At 40.4% G+C, this 27444-nt stretch overlaps 2 protein-coding genes across 2 annotated transcripts; both read right to left on the bottom strand.

Moving 5' to 3' along the window:
* Positions 1-342: 342 nt before the first annotated feature.
* LOC137296677 (spore coat protein SP96-like) lies at positions 343-16118 on the bottom strand. The gene is made up of 3 exons (XM_067828497.1): positions 15799-16118; positions 12919-13474; positions 343-1534 (listed from the first exon to the last, which is right to left on the bottom strand). The coding sequence occupies exons 1-3, from the start codon at positions 16108-16110 to the stop codon at positions 1257-1259; spliced, it is 1146 nt and encodes a 381-aa protein (XP_067684598.1). The 5' UTR covers positions 16111-16118; the 3' UTR covers positions 343-1256.
* A 592-nt stretch (positions 16119-16710) lies between these two features.
* On the bottom strand, positions 16711-25317 carry LOC137296742 (uncharacterized). The gene is made up of 4 exons (XM_067828579.1): positions 25155-25317; positions 22364-22529; positions 20081-20232; positions 16711-18943 (listed from the first exon to the last, which is right to left on the bottom strand). The coding sequence occupies exons 1-4, from the start codon at positions 25201-25203 to the stop codon at positions 18807-18809; spliced, it is 504 nt and encodes a 167-aa protein (XP_067684680.1). The 5' UTR covers positions 25204-25317; the 3' UTR covers positions 16711-18806.
* Positions 25318-27444: the final 2127 nt, after the last annotated feature.

Below are 27444 nucleotides of genomic sequence, written 5' to 3'. Positions count from 1 at the left end.
ACGGATATGTCGAACTTGGACTATAGCGCTCATATATTGACCAGAATCAACATTTAAGATTTCCATTAACAAATAGATTTTCGAGCGCCCATAAGTGAGTTTCCCAAATCGACAAATAAGAAACAGCATGCAGGTTTCATGCAAATATTTTCAAAACAGGTAGCGACAAGAGAATCGTAATTGAAGAAACACTTAAAGATTTGTTCAAATAAGCATGAAATACGGACTGAAACGCTGCAACCATTAAAACGGCCAACAGAAATAAACATGATTATTTCGCCATCGAGATAAAAACCAAAACCAAAACAGAACAAGACCAAAAAATCAAGTCAAAACTAAAGATGAGAGTGATGATAAATATATTTGTAATGGCACTTATATTAATTGTCAGTATTTGTGCATCTCAGCACAAATGTGCATATCTCATATTCGTGTGGGATTCAACTCAACACAATCGTCATGCTGTGGCTGAAATATTGCCGTTGTGACGTTAATTATTAACTCACTCACTCAACACAAATAATGGGATCTGTGTATCACTGAGAAAGGATAATTTCAGATATACCATGTTATATTTGACCACTTTCTAAATGGCATTGTGCATTCATAGATATATCCCCGGGGACCCGTGCCACTTTGCACCAATTGCCAGAGGGGGACACAATCGTCCGGGTTAGAATATTGGCCTTCGGTAATCCATGCTTATGCCAGATATAATAGGGCCTTTGATATAATACCGCTGCCACAGATTTTGACCAATGGTGCTGCGTTTTAAGTCTGTTGTCTTGCTCCTGTATTACTCATATGTTATTTAGTGATCAAGAGGCCCGAGGTATAGATAGATAGACAGAGCCACGGAGTCCCTGTCAGCTCCCGTCTGAAAGATATGACGGGCGATAAAAATAAATGCAGTCTAGTGTTTGATACTAGGAGTTTGGGAAAGAGTTATTTTAAGACGGAATTGGTTTCAAGAACGATCCCTTTGGGATTCCGGACAGGGTCAAGAAACCTGTTAACTTAGAAGTGACTGAAGGGATCAGATGGTCATACTCCCTGACATGTTAGACAACAAATGTCGGGAAGCGCAGATCGATGCTCGTGACGTCAATCTCTGGTTACATTCTGGTACAGATTCGACTATCTACCGACCTCTGTCATACTGTTGCACAATAAGGTCGGAAACAAGGAACTAAAGGTTTCAAAATCAATATCAGGCTGACGATGTACAGCCCTTATTTCATGATTCCATGTCTGCACTAACTGGAAATGACGTCACAGTTACGTAAACGCTGGAAGTAATCTGCATGTGGATCTGCTGTCCAGGCGTGGAGAGCATCATCCTTCACGAAAGACTGCAGAAAACACCAGTGTTGTCCATAATAATACTCGTAGCTTCTGCATGTGAATCTTGTGTTCTGTACACAATATTCTTCACATTTTGACACTGACATTGTGTCGTAGAGTGATACGTTGTTCAGCAGCCAGACAACGTGACCTGCAATCTTGCTGAAGGAACTGGTATACGTCGAGCAATCTGAAATAGAGGATATTAGCTTCGTGAATTCAAACGTCTTTGAAAAACAACTTACGGCTCGTTGGATAAAACCTAACGCGGCTCTGATGATTCCCAATGCCAACCGACCCGTGAAGATCCGGGGTAGAATAGGCATTCAGCAACCCATGCTTGCCATCAGAGGCGACTATACTTGTCGCAAGAGGCGACTAACGGGATCGGGTGGTCAGGCTCGCTGACTTGGTTGACACACGTCATCGGTTCCCAATTTCGCAGACTGATGCTCATGCTATTGATCACTGGATTGCCTGGTCCAGACTCGATATTTACAGACCGCCGCCATATAGTTGTAATATTGCTGAGTGCGGCGTAAAACTAAACTCACTAACTCCCAATCCCAACCTCCACCAAATGTGATAAGTCATAACATGTATCCCAATAATTTCTTCGTGAAACATTCTACAGAGATTTGAGTGAGTGAGTGAATTAACATTGTACGAGCGAGCGATCAAAGGTTGTGGAGTAGGGTCGGCATCCCTTCATAACCAGTCAGGTACATGTTAAAATCCCGGTGCAGGAAGATCAATTCATTTCATCCCACGTGAAGATCCGGGTTAGGATTGGTCTTCGGCAAGCTGTGCTTGTATGAGCCTACGAACGGGATCGGGTGGTGAAACTCGTTGATATCCTTGGCATATGTCATCGTGTCTCACCTGCGTATATCTATGTTCATGATGTCAATCACAGTATTGTTTAGTCTAGACTAAGATATTTACTGACTGTCGTCACATAGCTCGAATATTGGTGAATACGGCGTTAAACCAAATTCATTTCATACAATCCTTCACTCTTCCGTAACGACCTGACGCGCACCCTGTACTGCGCACCATTGGTAATTTGATTGATGCTTAAATTCAATAGCAAGAGCATCGATCTACGATCTACCAAGTCAGCGAGTCTGACCTCCCGATCCCGTCAGTCGCCTCTTACGACAAGCATGTGTTACTGAAGATCAATTACTCCAGCCCGAACGTTCAAGGGTCCTACGAATACATGGGTGAGTGAGTACTGTGTAACTTTTGCAGCTATTCGCGGCAATCTACGAATAAATGCATGAATATATACTGCTCACAAAATGTAGGGGACAGTGAAGTTGAAATCAGTGTCTACACCACAGGAATGCATATTCCTCTGATTACTTTGGATATGTTTGAGAACTATCACTGGACCAACCTCCCATGATGCACCTTGATCTTGGGGTGTTCTGGGGTATGCAACGTTGCGCCCAAATGTACCAGGGGGTGGGGCTAAAACATCAAACCATGTTCCACACGTGCATTTGGCCAAATGCACGTGCGTGATGTTAACTGATGGCTATAAATGCTGTTCTACGACCACGTCCAACCATCTTTCCACCAATCTGCACAATGTGAAGACTTCGATAAAACGAACGATTGCGAGGCACAGGGATACTCCAGGCCGGAAGAACACAAACCTACACAGCAGTACAGCTTGGACTTTCACGCCGTGTCGTCAGACGGCCGTGAGCACATTACAAAGTCCCGGAGCACCCGTTTCAAAAGGTATACAAGGCATAGCAGGAGATGTTAAAAACGTTAGACTTTTGCCTTCATGTTCTCTTCTTATTGAATGCAGTGAGAGACAACAGGCATCTAACCTCCTGTCGACTAAATCTTTTGTCGGCATTCCTGCCCACAGAACGCTTAACACCAGCAAAGGCATAGTGAGAGACTGAGCCCACCTTTTTGCTAATATGCTGGACATTGATATTGCCTCTGAAATGAAGGAACAAGGTGTGTTGTATGTAAAACGTTTCACTATCCGGAAACACAATGAGATCCAACAAACACCTATTTGTTTTCTCTGCTCCGACTGCTCCTAAATTGATAAAGGCTGGTTACTGTCATATCAAAGTGGAAGCGTATATTCCAAATCCACTGAGATGTTTCAAGTGCCAAAAGTATGGGCATGGCGTAAATACTTGCACATCGTCTGTGTGTGCTCACTGTGGTGAGAAGACACGCACAATAGAAGATTTTGACAGTAGTTATAAGTGAGTGAGTGAGTTAATATTTAACGTCACGTCGGCAATATTGCAGCCATATCGTGACGAGAACATACGTGGCATTAAAAACCAAATATATGACCATATTATGAAGAACCTGTCGACGAAGGACAGTAAAACCACTAGATTATCACAGTTAGTATTTAAAACTTTAGCGTTGAAATTTAAAAAATAATAGTATCACTATTTGGACAGTACAATGTTAAAACAGGCCATAGATCGCCAACAACCGAAGGTAGATCACCATACTAGGCACCATGGGGACTTACAGTGCCTTTGCTACCTGCATGGTCCCTAGCTGGATTTACACCATCCCCTCGGCTGATGGCGACTGTATGCAAAATTAGCCACAATTTAAAATGACACATATTCTGCGACTAAAAAAATGGAAGATTAAATATGACTTCAACTGTTTTGGGACATACGTCCCCTCTCAGGAGGACAATACTTTTACGGTACTTCAACCCCCTTCGAGGATACAGCCACTAACAATCTCAGTTGCTAATTCAACTTCCAACCATAAAATATTTATCTATTTACAAGTCATGGAACAGGTCTAATTCTTTTAAAGACGCAATGATTAAATGAGCACTAACATTACTAAAAAGATCATTCATAGTTCTTGATTCGAAATACTTATCCCTTGTGATGGAATATTCAACACAGTCAAGCAAGATATGCTTGACTGTGATTCTTTCATCACAAGGGATACAAAAAGGAGGATCGTCACCTTCCAGCACATATTCATGAGTATATCTAGTGTGGCCAATACGACATCGTCGCATGATGACCTCTTCAAATCTTGACTGACAACCCAAGTAGGTGTAACCAATATACGGCTTTATTTCATGTAATCTGTTTATACCTACTTGGGTGTCCCACCTCTTCTGCATCAGATCATGGATGTAAGACCTAAGATTGCTTTATAATCAGTGTATGGAATAAGAAGTGGTGTCACAGATTTGTTGAGTGCTGCTTTTGCAGCAAGGTCAGCCAGTGTGTTCCCAGAAATGCCAACGTGGCTGGGTAACCAGCAGAAGACGATGTCGTATTGGCCAGTAGCAAGATCATTATACAATTCAATGATTTCAAATAAAAGTGGATGTTTACAAGAAATATTTTTAATCGCCTGAAGGCAAGAAAGAGAGTCTGAATAGATTATATATTGTTTATGTTTAGGGTGTCTTTGAATATATTTGACAGCCGTTAATATGGCGTTAGCTTCTGCAGTAAAAATAGAACTGTTATCTGAAATTCTAGAAGATATTGTTCTGGATCCAATGACGGTGGCACAAGCTACTGCACCACCGTCCTTGGAACCATCTGTAAATAAGGGTTTGTAATTGCTGTATTTACTTTTTAATTGATTATATTCTTGTTTATATTGTAATTCATTAGTTTCGGATTTCTTAAAAGAAGTTAATGTTAGGTCAACTTGTGGTCTAACTGCCAAGGAGGAGAAGAAAGAAGACGGGAGGGAGCTATGTTTTCCAGCTTAATGCCGGCCGAAGAAAGAAATGGTTTAATTCTGTGCCCGAGAGGTGGAACAAGAGAAGACTTCTTGTCGTACAAATCCTCATAACGTGGATTGAACACACAGTTATATGCAGGGCTAGATTCATTAGAGGATAATTTAGTAAGGTACTGTAAGGATAATTTTATACTACGTTGTGTAGGAAATGGTTCATCGGCCTCAACGTAAAGACTGTCAACGGGTGAAGTTCGGAAAGATCCAAGACAAAGTCTTAAACCTTGGTGATGGACAGAATCAAGAAGTTTAAGATTGCTTTTACAGGCTCCACCGTATACGATGGAGCCGTAATCAAGTTTCGAACGGATCAAGGATCGATAAAGTTGTAGGAGGGTAGCTTGGTCTCCTCCCCACTTACAATTAGAAATGACTTTCAACAAGTCAAGTGCCTTCAGGCATTTAGTCTTAAGGGATTTGATATGGGGAAGAAACGTTAAATGTGAGTCAAAAATCAATCCCAAGAACTTGGCATCTTTAACAACTTTAATAGCAGTGCCATTTAGAAACAGTTCAGGGTCTTTATGTGGTTTATATCGTCTACAGAAGTGTATACAATTAGTTTTCGATTTAGAAAATTTGAAACCGTTCTCAAGAAACCATTTATTAATTTTATTTAAGCATAACTGCAGTTGCCTCTCAATGGTACGCATATTTTTACCACGACAGGAAATATTACAATCATCCACAAAAAGTGATCCGTCAATCGAATCATTTAAAACTTTGGATAAACTGTTGATTTTAATGCTAAATATAGTAATGGACAAAATACTCCCTTGTGGAACACCCTGGTCCTGATTATAATGTTCAGACAGGGTAGAACCCACTCGGACTTGAAATTGCCGGTCTTGTAAAAACTGTGATATAAAAAGAGGCAAACGGCCACTCAAACCAAAATCATGTAAATCCTGTAAAATACCATGCTTCCAGGTCGTATCATAAGCTTTCTCAAGATCAAAGAAAATGGACACAGCATGCTGTTTATTAACTATAGCATTTTTAGCGGATTCTAAACGTACCAAGTGATCAATGGTACTACGATTTTTCCTGAAACCACATTGAATATTTGTTATAATGTTATTGGTTTCAAGATACCAAGTTAATCTATTATTCACCATACGTTCTATGGTTTTACAGACACAACTCGTTAGAGATATTGGTCTGTAATTAGACGGATCAGTATGATCCCGGCCAGACTTTGGATTAGGGACAACAATGGCATTACGCCATGAAGTTGGGAAATTCCCCGACGTCCATATTTGATCAAAAATTCCTAAAAGGACTTCTAAACATGATTCGGGCAAATGTTTTGAACTTGGAGGTCAACATTGCCAGATTGGCCCATGAGCCACCGCCTTCTGGCATAGGACTCTAGGCATTAAATATGTTAATAGTTTGGAAATGAAAACTCGAAATGGCCAAGACCCAATAAGTAGTTGAGTGTGCAAAAAACTTTTACTATGCACAGGGCATGGCGTGACCAGCCGATTGATAGAACCGGGCCAGTTCTACCACCCGTCTAGGCGAAGTCAGGGCCAAAGTGGTGTGTTAGGCAACAGGAACACGGCTTCAAGCTCCTATTGCCCACAACCACCAGGATCCCTTCATCCGGCAAACGGGTTGGTGGACCAAATATCTCCCCAGATCCACTGCGGGGGTGTCGGCGAGCTCTTGGCGTTACCCAGCACCCACCACGAGGAGGTGGCTCGCCACAGGTGCCGACAGTAGTTATAAGAAATGTACTAACTGTTCAGGAGACCATTCTTCTTTTTCAAAAGAATGTCTGCTGTGGAAGCAGCAGATGGAGATAAACTCAAATTCACCCAAAATATTAGTTTTTCCCAAGCAAAACAACTTGTCCAGAGATCTGAATTAACAGAAACGTATGCTTCAAAAGGTAAGAAATCATCTGAGGCGACGAATAAAGCAAACCAGATGAACGTGAGGCTGTCAAACAGATTTGACGTGGGTGAACACTGATTCCCCACAGACTTTTGCACCTGCAATATCTACCCAAACTGCTGAGCCACTTTCTGGCACGTCTCAAAGTCAGCCAGAGTCAGGTCGTTATCATAATGAGTCACCTACAAGGTCTCAGTTGTTGTGTAACGTACAACAAATTATTAAAGGCAAAAGTAAACTTAAGTCTCATTTTCCCCAAAAATAAAGTGGCAGATCCCCCAAAGGTCTGAAAATAAGATTAGACTTTACAACAAATATGGATCACTTGAGGACATGCACGTGTTCGAAAATGTCCATTCTAGAGCACACAGCTTGTCGCCCACCAAAAAAGTGCGATGAAGGTCCCCAATAAATCCCCCGAAAAGATGGTTTACTCCCACAATATCGCACAGCGGAACTGCAGAGGACTAAGGCATAATTATAATGAGTTACAGTTATTGGTCTAGGATTGTACGCTGTCAGCAGGAGACCTATTTAAAGCAGACAGATCCTTTTGAGCTACGTCATTTCAATGCTTATCATTGTTTCTCACCCCCGAGTGACAGAGCAACTGGAGGATCTTCAATCCTAGTCAAACAGAATGTTATCCATAGCCCAATTACACTCACTTCTAATCTTCAAGCAGTTGCCGTCAGACTCACTTTACATGGTACGCTCACATTATGCTCTTTGTATGTCTCACCGTCTACAGCTCTTCAGAAGACTGACCTTCCAACCCTATACGATCAGCTCGCCAAACCGTGAATTATTATGAGAGACGTGAATGGCCACAAGCCACTCTGGGGTGATACAACTTCTAATACTAAAGGTAAACCGTTGGAACAGCTCTGTTCAGATAACAATTTATGCTTATATAATGACGAATCTAACACATATTTACATCCTGGCACGGGAAGATATTCAGTTCTTGATCTATCAATTACAGACCCTGAACGATTGGGTGAATCTGTATGGTCAGTCCATGATGCCCTTTGTGAGAGTGACCATTTTCCAACGATCCTAACACCGGTAAATCCATCTCATACTATCCCATCTTCGAGATGGAACTTTAAAAAAGCTAACTGGAACTTATGTTGAATTTTGTGTTGGAAAAAGACTTAAACCTGAACTTTTTACAGATGTTCCTGATGCCATAAAGAATTTCTCTGATGAACTCAATAATATAACTGACGAGTGTATCCCTAAATCTTCTGCAGTTCGACACATACAAAAACCACGGTTTACCGATGAGTGCAAACAGGAAGGCACGGAAGAAAGCGGAACGCTATTTCCGTAACCATCCCATGGCCCATAACTTGAACAATGTCAAGATTTTAAACGCTAAGGCACGGCGTACTTTCAAGTACAGTGAGCGACAATCTTGGCGTAGTTATGTGTCAAAAATATATACTCCGACCACCGATATCAAAGGTATGGAATATGATCCAGGAAATAAAAGGTAAGCGCTCTCAAACTAGCATGAAACATCTCACAGCCGGAGGCGAATTATTAACTAGTAAATCTGATACTGCAAATGAACTTGGAGAAACGTTAGCCAAACACTCTTCCTCATCGAATTATGTACCTCAATTCCAAAAATATAAAAATACATCAGGAAACGAAAACTATTGATTTAATTCAGATACTGGGGAAGACCGCAATGAAATAGTTTCTATTCATGAGCTTCATACTGCTCTGGAACTAACGTACATTATCAGCTCCTGAAACACTTACCGGAATCATGTTTAGAGACTCACTTAAAAATGTTTGAAGATATTTGGACCTCTGGAAACTTTCCTTCTTCATGGCGTGATGCCATAGTTGTCCCTATCCCTAAACCTGGTCGTGATCATACCGATCCTTCGAACTATCGACCTATTTCCCTTACCAGCTGCGTTTGCAAAACCATGGATCGCATGATCAATAATCGAATTGTTTGGTACTTGGAAACCAATAACCTAATTACAGATATTCAATGTGGTTTCCGTAAAGACAGAAGTACCGTTGATCACTTTGCCTTTGGAATCATTTGTTAAAAGCGCTCTAATTAATGAACAACATGCAGTGTCCATCTTTTTTTATTTAGAAAAAGAAAAGCATATGGCACAACCTGGAAATATGGCATCTTAAAAGAATTACATGACTTTGGATTACGAGGTCGTTTACCTCCAACTTTTTAAATGACAGACAGTTTCAAGTCCGAGTGGGTTCTACCCTGTCTGATCATTACAATCAGGATCAGGGTGTCCCACAGGGAAGCATTTTGTCTGTCACCTTATTTAGCATCAAGATTAACAGTTTATCAAAGGTTTCAACCGACTCAGTTGATGGATCATTATTTGTGGATGATTTTAATATTTCTTGTCGTGGGAGAAACATGCATACTATTGAACGGCAACTGCAGTTATGTTTAAACAAAATAGATAAATGGTGTCTTGAAAACGTCTTAAAATTTTCTAAGTCAAAAACTAATTGCATACATTTTTGCCGTAATTATAAACCACATAAGGCCCCAAACTGTTTTTAAATGACATTCCCATCAAAGTTGTAAAAGAGACCAAGTTCTTAGGTCTGATTTTCGACTCACATTTACCTTTTCGTCCACATATCAAATCCCTCAAAACTAAATGCCTGAAGGCACTTGATTTATTGAAAGTGGGGAGGTGATCAGGCTACCCTTCTGCACCTATATAGATCACTTGTCCGTTCGAAGCTTGACTATGGCTCCGTCGTATATGGTGGAGCCAGCAAAAGCAACTTAAAATTAGATTAGAGTCTGTCCATCAACAAGGTCTAAGACTTTGCCTTGGCTCCCTTCGAACTTCACCAGTTGACAGCCTGTATGTCGAGGCTGATGTACCATCTCTTAAGAAGCGACGCACAAAATTAGCTTTACAGTATGTAACGAAACTGTATTCCAATGAGCCAAACCCTGCATATAACTGTGTCTTCAATCTTCTGTATTTATACAAAAGTATTTATACAATAAGAAGTTATCTCTTGTTCCGCCTCTTGGTTTAAGAATAAAACCATTTATTTCTGCTGCCAGCATTGAGCTGGACAATATAGCCCCTTCCCGTCTTCTTTCTTCTCCTCCTTGGCAATTGGTTAGACCCCAAGTGGACCTAACATTGACCACATTTAAAAAATCAGAAACTAATGAATTACAACATAAACAATAATAATCAATTAAAACATAAATATACCAATTATAAATATGGCTTGTGCCACTGTCATTGGATCCAGAACAATATTTTCTAGATTACCGGATAATAGCTCTATTTTCACTGCTAAAGCCAACGCCATACTAACAGCACTTGAACGTATTCAGAAACATACTAAACATAAACAATACATAATCTATTCAGACTCTCTTTCTTGTCTTCAGGCGATTAGAAATGTATCATGTAAACATCCACTTTTAATAGAAATATTTTAACTGTATAATAATGTTGCTACTGGCCAGTACGACATTGTCCTTTGTAGGTTACCCAGCCACGTAGGTATTTCTGGTAACATGATGGCCGATCTTGCTGCAAAGGCAGCATTCAACAAATCTGTGACACCACTTCTTATACCATACTCTGATTACAAAGCTAGCATTAGAAGTTACATCCGCGATCGGATGCAGAAGAAGTGGGACACCCAGGTAGGTGTAAATACATCACATGAAATAAAACCGTATATTGGTTACACCTACTTGGGTTGTCAGTCGAGATTTGAAGAGGTTATTTTACGACGATGTCGTATTGGCCACGCAAGATATACACATAAATATTTGCTTAAAGGTGAGGATCCTCCGTTTTGTATCACTTCTGATGAAAGAATCACAGTCAAGCATGACTTGCTTGACTGTGTTGAGTATTCCATCACAAGGGATCAGTATTTTCATTCACGAACTATGAAGGATCTGTTTACTAATACCAGCTCTCATTTAATTATTGCTTTTTTAAAAAGAATTAGATTTGTTATAAGAATTGTAAATAATTGAATATTCTATTTTTGGTAGTCTAGATTAATAACCGAGATTGTTCGTGGCTGTGCCCTCTAGGAGGGCATTGTAAAATTTTTGTCCTTCTAAGTCCAAAACATTCTATGTAAATTTAGTACGACCAAATTTTTAATCGTAGTATATTTGTTGTTTTTAATAATGGCTAAATTTCAGCACAATCGCCAATGGCTGAGGGGATGGTGTAAATCCATCTGGGGTCCATGCAGGTAGCAAAGGTAATGTAAGTCCCCATGGTCCCTAGTATGGTGATCTACCTTTAGTTGTTGGCGATCTACAGCCCGTATTTTATTGTCCAAATAGTGGTATTTGTTTTAACTCTCCACACTGGTGTTAACTGTAACTGTGATATTCTATTTGTTTTACTGTCCTTTGACGACGGGTTTTTATAATGTATACAAGTTTCATTTCAGTATCCAAACGTTCTCGTCACGATATGGCTGAAATATTGCCGATGTGACGTTAAATATTAACTCACTCACTCACTCACTCACTCACTCACTCACTCAACAAGCAACCCGGAAGAGTACCCGACGGACCACGAAGTGGGCTCCCCAAACGTACCACCAGACGTTATGACCGACGGATCATCACTGGAGTCCTTCGCGATCGTTGACAAAATGCGACACAGCTGCAACAAGTACACAGACAGACCACCGGGAGTCGCATCTCGACACAGACGATACATAACCGTGTCCATACTGTCCACCTCCGATCAGGGCGACCTTACATTCCCTTGCTCCTAACAGATGAACACAGGCCGTCCCGGAGAGAGTGGTGTCAAGGTCACCAGAGGTGGGCCCACGTTTTGTCTAACGACGAGTGAAGATTCACGTTGGACTTCATGACGGTCGTCACCAACTAGCTGCCATGATTCCACGCGATCGATGTGAAAAGGGATCTGTGATGGTGTGAGGTGGAATCACAATGACTGGTAGGACCGATCTGTACGTTTGCCAAGGGAAGAGTCACTGGTCTCTGCTACAGTGATAACATCATCACTCCACACGTCGCCACGGGTGAGGTTTGTGTTCCAGTATGATAACGCCAGGGCTGCTAATGGTGGGCTTACTCGCAGTTAAGCGTTCTCTGACATTTGGGTTACCACCCCTCATGAACTTGACAGTGTCCGTAAAGGTCATACGCGTCATTACCAAAGAGCATTTGTTGAAAACAGCTCATAGACTTACTTACCTGCACCTGTACATTGTTTGCAAACGGTGATCAAACATTTATTTGATTTTATTTAACTTTATTTTTCATTATCCCCTACTTCTTGTGAGCAGTATATGCATGGGTAAGTAAATGGGTTACAATTTTAGTAGCATCGGTGTTTGGACAGCGACATTGCGATGAGACCACGTTGTATAAACATACATCATCTTTCAGAATGTATCAGTGAACATGACGTTATCGATATAGATCGTAGGTATCGATAACCATTAACGAAATATCGATCGATTATCAAAAATAATGATAGGATAAGAAGTCTGCAAGGAATTAATATATTTCACACTACTTGTAAGTTGTAACATGCATGATTATCATCACAACTGGGCATGGATGAATTAAAACATGATTCTGTCACAGAATGACACTATTTTCCTATCTATATTCATCAATAACTTTCCCTTTCGACGAGGGCAGCGGGGTAGCCTAGTGGTTAGTGACCCTGGTTCGATTCTCCACATGGGTACTATATGTGAAGTCAACTGAAGGTGTCCTCCGCAGTAATGTTGCTGAAATATTGCTGAAATCGGCGTATAACTTAATTAACTCACTCCCATCGGCGAAATTTCTGATTACCGATCTGTCTAACAAGCGCTTTGTGTATTTCTTACCAGGCGTAGTTGTTCTCGCTATTGTAGTTGTTGTAGAAGTCGTAGTCGTAGGGGATGTATCTGTCTGAGTAGTGACAGCAGTAGTAGTAGCTGCAATGGTAGTAGGTGTGGTTGATATTTTTTCAGTAGATGTCGATTCACTCGATGTGGTTGTTGCTGAGGTTGTCGCAGTGGTGAAAGGTGTTGTGGTGGACAAAGCCGTAGTTGCTGAAAATGTCGTTAAGGCTGCAGGAGTGGTCAAGGTTGATTCTGCTGTTTCAGTAGAAATTGATTTCAACGAAGTGGCTGGTGGTGTTTCCGTAGAGGAAGGGGCTGTAGTTGCGTTCGGGTAAATCGACACTGCCATGGCTCGGATAGTTGTGGCAACAACAGTAGTGGTGGTAGAGCCATCGCCACTTGTAGTAGTTGTCGCTGTCGGAGATGATGTTCCTGGTACAATGCTTCTCGTCTCGGTAGATGCTGCCAACTCGGGACGCAAGCACACGTGACCTTTTGTTGCCATTACAGGAATACAAACTTCCATTTTTCGACATGGGTTAGGTATACAAGGATGCTTCTGAAAATAAATAAATAAATAAATAAATAAATAAATAAATAAATAAATAAATAAATAAATAAATAAATAAATAAATAAATAAATAAATAAATAAATAAAGAATGAATGAAAGAAATGATTGAAAGTTTATTTTATAAACGATTGGTTGATACGAAAACCAAAATGCGCTTAAACTCATCAGTGGCCAGAAGTGTTATTCTGCTATCAGTGTACGAGTGCAGGACCTAGGACGTCTGATTTTCAACAATAGCCACCCCTTTGTTTCCGTCCATACGTGCTTTCCGGCTGGTTTATCGTATTTTCACACATTGTTCATTCGTTCATCGGACATGGTGAAGAATGGATAAATGCTGCAGATTTTCATGTTTCACCACCACTGTTAGATATGTTGGGTTCAGAGAACATGACAGTTTGGGGTACATCTTCACCTATTTATCCATCTATATCAATGATAACTAAGACGCAATGCGCTCTAGATAACCAAAGGTCAAGTTAGCCAGATATCAGAGCAAGAAGGATGATCCAAATGAACCGGGTAATTACAGGGCAACTAACTTCGTGAGATGTCGGGAAAGTACTTTCTAATACCATTTGCAATCGGTTCAACAGTGGGGCAACTCAAGAAAATATCTTAGCACCGAAGTAGGGTGGATTCAGAAAAGGGTTTTCAAACTGTAGATAAAATTTCCACCCTAGACACTGTAATAACTAAACACTTGTCCTTGTATAAAGGTAGACTTTGCTGTGCTTTCATGGATTGAAAATCTGCTTTTGACCCAGTTACACATAGTGGACATAATTGGTAATATTAAGGGTTGCATTTTTAAACTTGTAAGAAATATGTATGAAAATGTACAATCTTGCGTTCAGGTTAGGAACAGTTTTTTTTATTGTAAGTTTGGAGTACGTCAGGGTTGCCAGATGTGTCCCTTTCTCTTTTCATTTTTTATTAATGCCGTAGCTGAGTTTCTAGGGCAGGATAACCAATGGTCTATTAGTATCGGTATGCTGCAAGTGTTTATGCTTCTGTTCACAGATGGTATAGTGATGATTGACAGTACAGTAAAAGGTCTTAGACTAGTTGACAAGGTATTGTGATGTGTGGCAGCTGTTTGTTAATTTAGATAAAAGCAAAGTCATTGTATTCAGAATAAAGAAACACTTAAGCTTCATGAAAAATTCTCTTTTAATGGTCGAATCAGAGATACTGTCCCTGCATATAAATACATCAGAGTGCATTTCGCAAGTTCTGGGCCGTGGTGTACTGCTAAGAAAACATTAGCTCCAAGCTACTAAAGTCATTCCGTGTGGGAATGACTAATTAAAGTAAATAGCCTTCGTAACTTACCAATTCATATGCAATGTCACATATCTGATGATGAAGTTTTGCGTGTTCTTATCTATGGTTCTGAGGTTGGGGTTTTTCCCCCAGACGTGGAAAGAGTTCACGATCGTTTCTGTAAGGAGGAGTTATATTTACATAGATCTGCACCAAATATTGTGGATCGTGGTTAGGTAGGACGACATTCAACGAAAGTCAGTTGTTATGTGACGATTGCAAAGTGTTGGGTAGAACTGCTGCATCAAGAAGAAAATTTATTCTTACCAACTGTCTTTAGCAAACATGGGTTTGTTTGGTATTATAGGTCAAATCATTACTCTTTTATTATGGATTCGGTGAAGTATGGTGAAATCAGGATGTTGGTATTCTAAATCATTTCATATCGTCTTTCAAGATGTAAAGATATTGATAAGGATCGTTGGTTTGAACATCTTCATACGTATAATAAACTAATTGTGTACCGCTCTATAAAACAGTTTACCGGTCTTGCGTACCCGTGAATGATACCTGTTCCCTTTCATCTCTCCGCTGCTCCAGTCATAAATTATAAATCGAATAAGGCAGGAAAATAGCTTTAGCTAGGTAAGACAGGTTATGTCATTTGTGCGTAGTTTGAAACATTGAGTCAAAGTATCACATTTGTTTAGTATGCCCACTTTATGGTGGACTTAGACGCGCTATTATTCCTGCATACTTTTACACTGTGTGACATTTCCCATAGAAAACAAATTTCAACAGTTCTTATATTACCCACGTATGTATTCTTGGCAATTAAATTACGAGCACGTTTTCTGTTATATTCATATATACTATTATGTTCCTGGCACTTACTGGTGCAATTGTCTATATATAATTGACCTGTGCCTCCCATACTGTCAATAAGCTCATTCAACTAAGCTCACTCACTCCTCCCTTTAAATGAGAACACTACTAGTGTGGATGAAATTAAAATGATCACCTAATTATTCGTTATATGGCATACCTGTTGGATAGACATTCGAGAAAAGATGTCATTCGTGGACAGTTGTAGACTTGTTTCAGAGCTGACCTCTTCAGGGTTCAGTTGACAAAACTTTGTCTTCGGGTTCCAGTTTACAGAAGTGCATGTCCTAGTGTACAGACAAACCCTCTCACAATGTGTTAGTGTAGTAACTTTAAACAAGCCGTTACCATGACCCTCGAGAACGTTGTGGTACAATCCAGAACGATTCAGAACACTGTCTACGTTGTTGCCGTTACAGACGACGACGGCACACAGGAACAGAACCACATTGGACGTGGTGATCGACTCCATGTCTGACAGCCAATTCAGGCTTCGAAATCCGCCAACAGTCCTTTAGCATAACATCTACGTCACAACCAAGCAATACAGCACACGTGTTCATCAAGCCAGCTTGCGTAAGCGCGTTTTAAATCAATGGCCTGGAACAGTCTCTAGCCCTTATATAGATATCTTAACGATCAGTCATCGAACCTGTATGCTAGTATGCGTTCCTTGATTACGTTTGTGAACGATAAAAGCTTCTTGTCATATTACTGTTTATTGAAGGCATAAAAATAAGGATACTAATTGATATGACCTTCAGGTCTTTGTTATCTGATGTTTTGTTTGGAAGAATTTTAATTGGGTTTCAAGGCAGTTATGTATTGATTGGTGTATATGAACATAAGAATCTCCCTTGTGAATACAAACCTGCACTTTAACTACTTAGTGATTGCATGGTCGAGATGCTCATTAGACTGCAAACAGCACTATGTCTGTAGAGTGACAATCAATTAATACATACAAAATACGAATACTACCAGTAATGAATATGAAAAAAGTAGTGGTTTAGGACTCCTGGGGCGTTCAGCTCTTTTCTAAAGGTTTACGTAAAAACAAAAACAGCCTTGGTGAATTTAGGGCGGGTCGCAGAACAGACACACAGTTTTATTCAAAGAAAAACGTACGGTCAAATATTGAAAAAAGAGACGTTGATGCCAGTGCTGTTATCGCCTCTCATGTATGCTCTAACTTTGACATATATATATATATATATATATACCCAACATATATATCCAATATATACCAATACTATCTAACTGCCCTCGGGGATGCTACCAAACAATTCACTGCACCCAAAACATACTTATTCAGATTACAAAAAAGTATCAAATCCCGAAGATATTAATGCAACGTTGAATTAAACTGGACTCTCATCACATCGGCCAAACGTTATTTCAAACTATCCTAGGCGCTACTAGTGATTGAGACCAGTTTGACACCTACAATACCGCGTGCAACAGTTTTTAATGTACGAAGCCATCGTTTACATTCCATATTTGGCAAGTGTTTCTGTTTCAATTATCCATTTCAGGGAAGTCGTAAGAGTTACAAATTAATTCTTTTATTGCATAAATAGGAAGCTAATTAGGGGCATATGCCCTTAATATATAAAACATAGGCCAAACAATTGTGAAAAGACATGGCATTGTGTCTTTAAGAGCCTAGTATCCATCGACAGGTGTTCATTGAGGCTATATAAAGTTACAAGTCCATGCACAGATATAGTATTCAAAGAAATTATTGAGAAAGTTGTTTCGGCAAATATCGAATATCTGTATATAAACTATAGAAGTTAAATGAACATGTTGAAATATGATTCTCTCAGTCTAAGTGTCTTTTCAGTGCTTTGTGAGACTTCCTTGCCCTGCAATACATGATTGAATGCACCTCTTCACACACATCCTCGATATCTCCAGGGTATGCGTTCCGATAATTCTCCGCCATATCCTACGTGCATCTACGGCTCAGCGCGATGAATTTATTACCTCCCTTGGCAGGTTCCGCCTTTTCACAGTTGCCAATCAGCTAAGCCGCCGTTACAACTGAGCTTGCCAGTGTCAACAAAGATAGCCGTTAACAAAGATATCGAGGAGACGGTACACACTATCGATCAAAGTTAGTGGGAAATTGTATATTCGACCATTTCTTTCTTCATATCCTCATATTTAAAGTCATTTTCGGTTTACATGTATTCTGCCCTTCATTAGAACCACACATTCTATATAGGGGTTAGGTCTGGGACATAGCTGGGCCAAGACTTATTAGCTTGTGTAGCCCTCAGTGTGTTTTGGTTCGTTATCAGGCTGGAAAATCGAGATAAATTCACACAGTGTTCGGGCGAAGGAAGTGACTATTTAAAATGTCAACATAACGTTCCCCCGTCACATTTCAAGTGAAATTGCTCAACGGCGTCACACCACGTTTTTTTATCCTATCCCAGTTGATTTTCGTGAACCTCACAGCAGTTTTTAACGTCTTTCTTTTTGTGCATCTGTGCACGTGGCTAGGGAATGTCTAACTTTCTTTTTTCACACATTTAAATCTGCGTACTTCCTGTCTAAGGGTTTCATTACATGCCTGAGGACTTCCTCTATTAATCATTTCATTTCTGACATTCGCAACGCCATACCTCTATTCACAATCTCGACATGTCGCAAGCGATCCGTATCTTCTGAACTTCCTTGACCTTGACCTCAACCTTACAACACCACCTAAACCAGCTTTAATTTGTCTTCTGCTGTCTGAAGACGTCTGTTGCATCAGGGGAGATAACTATTGATTTATTATGGTTCCTTGCTAACCCCACAAGAGTTGATATTGAGTACCTTAATACATAATATAACACCTATTTTAGACTTCAACTATCAGTACTGGCAAACAAAGATTGTCTCAGTAATTTCTGGAAAAACTGTATACTGAAGGTCAAGAAGGTTACAAGAATAGCTCTGTGGTGGATATTGTGTTTGTTAGTTCACATTGCATAGAGCTCCATGACGAGACTGCAAACTGAAAAAAACACGGTCAGGCATCGGAGAAGTAGGCAGAGGCGGATCAAGTCCCACACAACATTCATAGACATAAAAGTATTCACTTGTAAAAAGCACGATTGGATAAAAATGTTCGAGGCTGTACTTGTAGGCACGGCAAACAGTTCTTGAAAGAGTTCAGGGTTGTGTGACAGACGGTGGTGCATTGTTGTGTTGAGGAGGAGGGTACACAACAGCAGCAGGAGGAGGATAAGCGTTGTATGCTGGGGGTTGTGGTACCTGGCCTGGATATCCACCTTGCTGGGAAGACGCAACTTAAAAAGACAAATGAAAAACGTAACACAGCGGCGTAAAAATAAACTTATTCACTCACTTGAAGCAGTATCCTTATTTACACAAGTTCTGCATATACTAGTAGTGTATTTGGAAACATGAATATCATGGTTATCTTGAAATATCTTGTTACACTTCCTGGACGATATAGTCCCATTCGACTTGTGTAAACGCCGAATGACATCCCGCACTACTTGTCTGTCAAAATATTCGAATTTCCCTTTCTTGGGATGTTTGCAGACGCTACCTGTCCCTTTCAGTGTCAGTCTCGGTATCATTGTCAAGACACACAATGCGTTGAAGCATTGTTCTTGAAAAATTGGTAGCATGAAGTGTACGTTTCTTGAATCAATTCAGAGAAATATAGGGTGTTTGTCTTTTAACCTCTTTCTTGAAAAACGCATGTACTCTTTTGACTATATCCCGTGCATCTTTAGAGAGCATCTTGCTACACCAAAACCACGTGAGAAACAGTTCCCATGAAATGCTCGGGCATAACATAACATGTTGACACACATTACAATATTGTTTATAGCTGTTCCAATATTTGCCAGTACTTTGCAAAAATAGAGCATGTTCAAAAGTTTAGGTTGACGGACTATATACCAATTGAAAATGATTCCTGTAGACACTCTTTTGTCAGAAATTCCTTATTAGCTGGGAAAAGGTTTCGTCTGTTCGGAACATTTGGGTAGCGTAGTGGTTAAAGCGTTCGCTTGTCACGCCGAAGACCTGTGTTCGTTTTCCCAGATGGGTAGAATGTGTGAAGCCCGCTTCTGGTTTCCCCCACTGCGATATTGCTGGATTATATCTAATAAAACCAAACTCACTCACTCTTTCGTCGGTTTTATTTAAAGAAGTAACACAGAAAATGATTTCAAACGGGTTGCTGACGCTTTTTAAAAAATAATTAGTACAAGGATTGTTTTCAAACCTATTGTAGACACTATCGAAGTACTGGGTGGGAAAAAGTTTTGTTGCTTATCTAAAATAAATTAATCCAAGGATTGTTTTTAAATGTTGTTCCTACCATAGTGGTATAGAGTTGGAAGAATGTTTTGTTGGGTTTTTTTAAAGATTTAATGAAACAGTTATATATACAACGGTTGCTTTCAAACCTGTTGTCGACACCATCGCAGTTCCGACCGGCTGGACGCCAATGACTCGGCCTGACTTATTTCCTGACTTCACACAGGCACAAATGACAGCGATGACGATGATAATGAAGAAAAAGCCACCCACGGACAATCCGACGATGAGTGGAATGTTCCTGCACATACAAATAGAAATTACATCTACATATATTGGTAACTGAACGCATATATATCACAGAATAGGTGATAAAGCAGCTATGTTGGTAATATGGGTAAGACTTGGTCCAAAACTAACCAAATGGATGGATAGTTGTAGTAGTGATGGATAGTCCCTGACACTTACACGAATTTTGCCCCCCACAAGTACGCATTTATTGCGTAAACTGATGTGAAGTGTGCATGAAATGACCGCTGCGGCTGCTGAGTACGACTGCGAAAAGACAGTATTGAAATGTTTAAACAATCTCGCACACGAAATCGTGCCACTTGCGTGAATTAGTCGTGAGCATTGCGCAACCTACTGCCAACCACTGCAGGGGGTGCGTATCAAAGCGTGTCAATTTCCGGCTTGCGTACCTTTGACACGCAGAGTCATGCATTGGCCCGCTTTGATCATGAGCTGTCCAACATGACCGCAACAGACTGCGCAAAGTTCACGCCTTCTAACTTGTCAAGGAGTGTTGGGGGCGGGAATTGTGTATTGTCATGACTCATTCTCGTCATCATGGCAAAACGAGCTCTTTCATTGTTTGCGCACGACACAAATAGTTTGCACATGGCGCGAAACAGATACACATTGGGCATGTCTACCTCACGCATTGTTGGCGCACGAATCAACGACGAGTACGCACATGGCAGTGCATACATAAAAGCGTGATTATCGCCAGTCCCCACATTCCTCAACTCGACAGCGAACAGTCAACAGTCGACAGAGACAGACCTTTGACAGAAGATTTCCACCACACCACGACCACAGCACAAACTGTAGCAGTAGATAATCTCTTGGTGAAACTTCTAGCGATGAGTGAAAGGAGTGCAGCTGGTCTAGTTAGTCCTCGACAACGCTGTGCAAAGTACAATTCTTCCAGGTACCTCCATCTGAAACACCATCCTCTGCTGCAACCTCAACATACAAGAACTTGTATTCAGCATCCACATGGACCATGAGCACAATGCTGTTGAAGCCCTTATAATTGTAATAGAATGATCCAGCTTTTTTTTTTTTTTTTTTTGGGGGGGGGGGGGGGGGCTTCTTCATAGCAATGTGCTTTCCGTCCACAGTCCCAAGACAATTGTGATAGTTGATTAACCTCCTTCCGCTCTTTGGGGCACCCGAATACATCGTCAATGACTGATTTGCAAACCTCTGATAATGACGTGCCGAGTTTCAACTATGAGGCTGTACTGTAAATATGCTTATGAATTGTGACAAGAAAGCGAAGGGTCAGCCAGCTTGAACCTCCACAGGTTCTCCAATGAATACCATCGTTTTCTCAAGGTGACGGGTTAACTTCTCCATGATGTCTTGTAACAAATCGGGGGAAATTCTCAGGTAATTTCTGTAGCCTCTTGGATCTTCCTTATGGAGGTCTGTCAATAACTGATCATAATGTCCGATCTGATTCTGTCTTGTCAACCATTCCCTCACCCTCATTGTCCTTGCTTCCCTTTTACTGGTTGGTTTTACTGGTTTTACATCTTCTTCTTCTTTGGGCTGCTCTTGCTGCATTTTCTGATCTGCAAGAAGTAATAGTGCAGCACCTACCAGACACTTTTTCTTTTCTGCAATAAAATCTTGTTCTCTTGTGTTCAACATCTTGTTGGTCCACAGCAATGCTTGAACCTGTGGGTGATGTCTGCTATTCATATAGCGTGCCAACGAGAGGGACAAAATATTACGAAGTGGCTGTAGCCATGCATCCCCATTATGGAACTAGATGTAAACAATGCGCCAAAGTTACTTGACCTAGTTATAAATAGGTCGTGCAATAGTGTTTCAGTGCGAGACAATGCGCATTTTTGGACACGAATTGTGTGCTAAAGATATAACTTCAGCAAAACAGGAGGCGAACAGTGTGCAAATTCGTCGTGACGGTTTCATATGTACCATCTAAATTATATGCATTGCCTTGAAGAATTGCGTCCCAGTGTGGGGCATGTGCGGCTAGGTGGCTTAGTTGAGTGTGCGCAATATCGGTCACTAGATTCTGATCCAGGCTCGCTTATTTTGTGGAGACACTATTCCAGATAGCATTAAAACGACCAAAGATATCATCAGTTCAAATGAACGTTCGTATTGGTACTTACAGGTAGGTGTAACTAGAATAAAAGGTTGAACTTGAGGAGCCACTTGAGGAACCACTGGAGTAGTCACAGCAGTATCTACCTGAATAGCCGTAGTAAGAACCACAGCAACTCGAGTAGCATGTTATGGAAGAGTAGTACGCTGAGTAACAGGTCTCTCCAGCTGCACCTGAAAGACAAGCGGCCACAGAGTACTCAAAGACCCAGAGTTAGCAGAATAACAGGTCGGAATGTAAGTTCCGTGTGAAAGTTTGCCGAGCATTTCTCACTTGGGTCGTCACAGAGGTAGTAGTAGCAGTAGTAATAGTAGTAGTAATGGTGGTGGTTTAGGTGGTAGTGGTAGTAGTAGTAGAGGTCGCACTAGAGGAATGTCAATAGTAGTAGTAGTAGTAGTAGTAGTAGCGGTGGTGGTCTACGTGTAAAATGTGTCAAGTTGTTTTTTTTATCTGAAAAGTGCTTACCAATAATAAATTATGTTTTACTGTTATGCAAGTTGTTCTCTGGTCACGAGGGGTCATGGATTGATGTACCCTCTTTGTTTGTCAATGTTCCCTGAGTCTGAAGGGTACATCAACCCATGGGCCCCATGGCACCAGGGAACAACGTATTTATCTTACCGAACACCTCAATGTTAATTTGGAACTGTTTGAAGCATGGGTATCGGATCGTACACTTCAGCCAGCCTGTGAGAATCAAATGATTCGAATCTTGCATCTTGCTGGGGTTTTTTTTCTTCTTGCAGGTATTGTCGTAATAAAGTTGTGGTGTAATTCCTCTTCTTAATATTCACAGGGCTTTACTTGAACGTTTTGTCAAAATTTATTTATTGGAATGCGAGGGAAATCATTTCGTGGCCATCAGCTTGAGATAAAAGATTTATCTCCCTTTCATCGATTTGCATTCGTAAGTCGGGTAAAGAGAGGACATTGTTGAAAAATGGAGACCGATTACACGCTTAAATATATGAAGATATTAAAACCGTGTAATGCAAACAGATTCAAATTAGCTTTACTTGCTTTAATACATAGTAGCCGAACAGGATTTCTGTCTGCTAGACGTATGAGCGACAATATTCGTCTGCTGCATGATATTATCTTTGAAACTAAATTAGAACAACAAGCTGGACTTCTGGTATCTCTACTTTGAAAAGCCATTTGATACTGTTTTGAAAACCGTTATAGTAAACGTGTTTAGAGAGTTTCAATTTGGATCAAATATGATAAAATGAATTCAAATATTGATTAACAGTATTAATCAATTCTGCATGTCAATCAATCAATTCTCCCCCATTTTTCAATAACGAAAGGGGTTGTAGAGAAGGTAAACCTACGTCCCCATACGTTTTTTTATTAGTCGCCGAAAAATATTGGGCATAATGGTCAGACATAATAAAGAATCAAAAGTATTGTTTTGTATGATAATGAACATAAGGTACAGAATTGTTTCTTGATCGGTCCACTGATGAGGCATCAATGAACACTGTTGACTAATGTGGTGACTAAGAATGAATAATAAAAAGGCTGTATGGCTTGGTTCCATGGCAAGGTAGTAGACTAAAATTATGTAACAACCTCCTATTTGACTGGGAAGAAGGTAATTGTAATGTTTTGAAAGTCACAGATAATGCAGACAGACCAAAGACCAAAGGCATGCAGACTTGCTTCCTACTTTCTCTGTTCAAGACAAGTTAACGTGTTTATGTTGTTGAAAGACACTGCAGGTAACAAGTGTACATGAAGGAAGGCATTTTTGTGTAATATCTACATACCTCTCGCATACTGACATATTGATGCGAAAAATGTTGACACAGTGGTAACATCATGTTGTACATGTTTTAGTATTAGTACTATGAATAAAATGAATTACACATGTGTGTATGTGTGGGTGTCTTCTCGCAAGAAATTAGCCAAATAAGGTTATCAAACTATGGTTAACAATTGCACATGTCTACTACCTTCATATCTCTAACATACTGAGATATCGATAAAAACCTACAGACACAGTGGTATTAGTATTAGCACAGTGAACAAAAGAAGTTATAGATTGCAATACCAGATTTGCTTCTTACTTTCTTTATACGACAGAGGAAACGTCCGACACAAAAACGTGTGTGTGTTGTTGCAAGAGATTCACCCAACAAAATTACCAAAACTGAGGTTAACAAGTGCACATGAAGAAGGCATTCTTGTCTTCTTCACATATCTCACATGTTAATGTCACATCTTCCTCCACCAAATGTAAACCATTACTATGACAATAAGAACAAATCCTATCAGCCTAACTAACGTTTTTTGTGCCTACCGCTAAAAGGAAATTATTACACCTAAGTTGGGAAACATAATATGGGATATCTACACTTAAGTATCTATCTAACATTAGCAATGGCTTAAATTTACCATATGTAATACATTTTGATTGATTTGATACTAAGGAATGTCAGTCTTGTCATAACGTTTCATATAAACTTGTTTTGAAAGTAAGCATAATAAATTTACATTACCTGTATCAACCAAACCGACACAAAAAGTGTTTAAATAATATGTTGCACATATTAGATGACGTGATTTCTAACGATATTTTCCTGCATGTAATTGTTGTCGGTCTAGTCATACGTGTTTAAGTTAATAAAGACATGTCTCATGTCTCAAACTGTGTGTTCAGAATACTTATCATGAGTACATAAATAACATAAAAATACATATGTTACTTGTTCTCTGATTGAATACTGGCAAACATATATTTTCGAGAATTAAATGTGTTTTCTCGTCACATTCGCACAAAGACAAAGACTTGCCTGTGAGGAAAATCAGAAGCAATCCATTAACGTAGGGGAGACCGTTCATCCTGAACTGTTCTTAACCGAAGTCGTTGAAACACAAAATGATATAGCGTAACTGACGGTAACTAAGGACGCTAAGAGGAATGCATGTCTACACACTACAGTCGCTATGAGAGATATCCTGTTTAAAACTGATATCCTAGTCAATCGAGTGGGACAGCAAACACAAAGGACTGAAACGTAAACAGATCGTAATCTGGAATTACCTTACGTCTGTGAAATACTTGATTACTGAACACGCATGTTGTGCCCTTAAGTGCACAATGGTCTTAAGTGCACAGAAAGCATTAATATTCATCAGTGGGTGGAGCTTATGTGACTGCGTCACATTCACAGCACAGTATCTTCCGGTGAACTAATGGAGGGAGTGAACGAACACGCTTCAACGTCTGTCATCGCCTTATACAGTGCGACAGCTACAATATCCACGTGAGGTATATATAAACAGAACGTATGTGTACCGTGTATTCAGGATAATGTGCTTTATTCAACCTTCCGGGGGTGACGCAGTTCAAGCGAGATTTTTTTCAAGTCACCTCCAGCCACCGCGTACTGCAGTAGCATTGCTGTCAGTACATTGACATGTATTTGCTCAATTCTGACTTAACAGTCTGACTAAACACAGTTACAACTCTTGACAAACAACCAACTAAATAATTATACAATGTATATATATAGATAGATAGACAGGTAGATAGATAGATATTGCCAGATCTCCACGTAATCAAAATGCTGAAAAGCATCAACTCTTAATGCAAGTAAGGCTGTCAGAGTACTGCAAACTTTGACGAGAATATTTGACACGAAAGATTTCCGCCCTTATCCCCACTAAATTTGAACTTTGAGGAAAACGTTCTGAGAGTGTCATTGTTATAAGCTGAATATGAGCACATGTTTCAGTATGTTATGATACGATTAAAGAAACATGTTAAAACTGCATACTCAGTTAAGAAATATATATATTCAAGTGATATCGTTTTACTGGAATGAAATTTATGGGGCGATAAGGCCAGAAGTCTTACAGTTTGATATTTCTATCACCAGGGTAGACTACATTGTGAACAAGCATTTATTAAGGTCACTGTAGCTGTCTTAAAAGTGCTCAGAAAAGCCTTAAATGCACAATGATGTCTTGGCCCCTCCCTCCACCCTCTTGGCTGTTTCTGACTGATGCAGAGGCCTTACCCCATCCCTTTGACCATCTACAAACCCATCTACACTGAATATTTCATTCACTCTCTCTCCCATTTCAGCCATCATGGAACACTGTCTCGACACCCAAGGCGAAGAGTCAGTGTGTACCATGGAGGTGCTGCCAGCTGTCTAGGAGAGCTTCATCCAGCCCCAAGCATCCCAGAGGACTGGTAGGAAATGAAATGCATCTTGTATTTCCTCCGTCTTTTCTCAAAATATCCATTGTGCACTTAAGACCTTTCTGTGCACTTAAGGTCTTGTATAGGAGTTGTTAAGTGCACAGAAAAGCCTAAATGCACAATGATGTCTTGGCCCCTCCCTCCACCCTCTTGGTTGTTTCTGGCTGATGCAGAGGCCTTACCCCATCCCTTTGACCATCTACAAACCCATCTACACTGAATATTTCATTCACTCTCTCTCCCATTTCAGCCAACATGGGTCACTGTCTGAGCTGCTCGTCAGACGAAGAGTCAGTGTGTACCATGGAGGTGCTGCCAGCTGTCTAGGAGAGCTTCATCCAGCCCCAAGCACCCCAGAGGACTGGTAGGAAATGAAATGCATCTTGTATTTCCTCCGTCTTTTCTCAAAATATCCATTGTGCACTTAAGACCTTCCTGTGCACTTAAGGTCTTGTATAGGAAACCTTAAGTGCACAGAAAAGCCTTAAATGCACAATGATGTCTTGGCCCCTCCCTCCACCCTCTTGGTTGTTTCTGGCTGGTGCAGAGGCCTTACCCCATCCCTTTGACCATCTACAAACCCATCTACACTGAATATTTCATTCACTCTCTCTCCCATTTCAGCCAACATGGGTCACTGTCTGAGCTCTTCAGGCGAAGAGTCAGTGTGTACCATGGAGGTGCTGCCAGCTGTCTAGGAGAGCTTCATCCAGCCCCAAGCACCCCAGAGGACTGGTAGGAAATGAAATGCATCTTGTATTTCCTCCGTCTTTTCTCAAAATATCCATTGTGCACTTAAGACCTTCCTGTGCACTTAAGGTCTTGTATAGGAGTTGTTAAGTGCACAGAAAAGCCTTAAATGCACAATGATG

The sequence above is a fragment of the Haliotis asinina genome, chromosome 9 (assembly GCF_037392515.1).
Source record: "Haliotis asinina isolate JCU_RB_2024 chromosome 9, JCU_Hal_asi_v2, whole genome shotgun sequence".
In the NCBI taxonomy this organism is placed as follows: domain Eukaryota; kingdom Metazoa; phylum Mollusca; class Gastropoda; order Lepetellida; family Haliotidae; genus Haliotis; species Haliotis asinina.
The sequence above is the reverse complement of the archived record's forward strand: the minus strand, read 5'-3'. Positions and strand labels throughout refer to the sequence as shown.

What these genes read in the sequence shown, in the direction of transcription:
- LOC137296742 (XM_067828579.1), bottom strand. Translation starts at nt 25,203, where the DNA reads ATGAACGGTCTCCCCTACGTTAATGGATTGCTTCTGATTTTCCTCACA. An exon ending in GCTTCTGATTTTCCTCACAG is followed by an intron (nt 22,530 to 25,154) that starts GCAAGTCTTTGT and finishes CTTGTCTTTCAG; the next exon opens with GTGCAGCTGGAGAGACCTGT. An exon ending in TATTCTAGTTACACCTACCT is followed by an intron (nt 20,233 to 22,363) that starts GTAAGTACCAAT and finishes TTGTATGTGCAG; the next exon opens with GAACATTCCACTCATCGTCG.
- LOC137296677 (XM_067828497.1), bottom strand. Translation starts at nt 16,110, where the DNA reads ATGGAGTCGATCACCACGTCCAATGTGGTTCTGTTCCTGTGTGCCGTC. An exon ending in CTCGAATGTCTATCCAACAG is followed by an intron (nt 13,475 to 15,798) that starts GTATGCCATATA and finishes ATTTATTTTCAG; the next exon opens with AAGCATCCTTGTATACCTAA. An exon ending in AGCGAGAACAACTACGCCTG is followed by an intron (nt 1,535 to 12,918) that starts GTAAGAAATACA and finishes CCTCTATTTCAG; the next exon opens with ATTGCTCGACGTATACCAGT.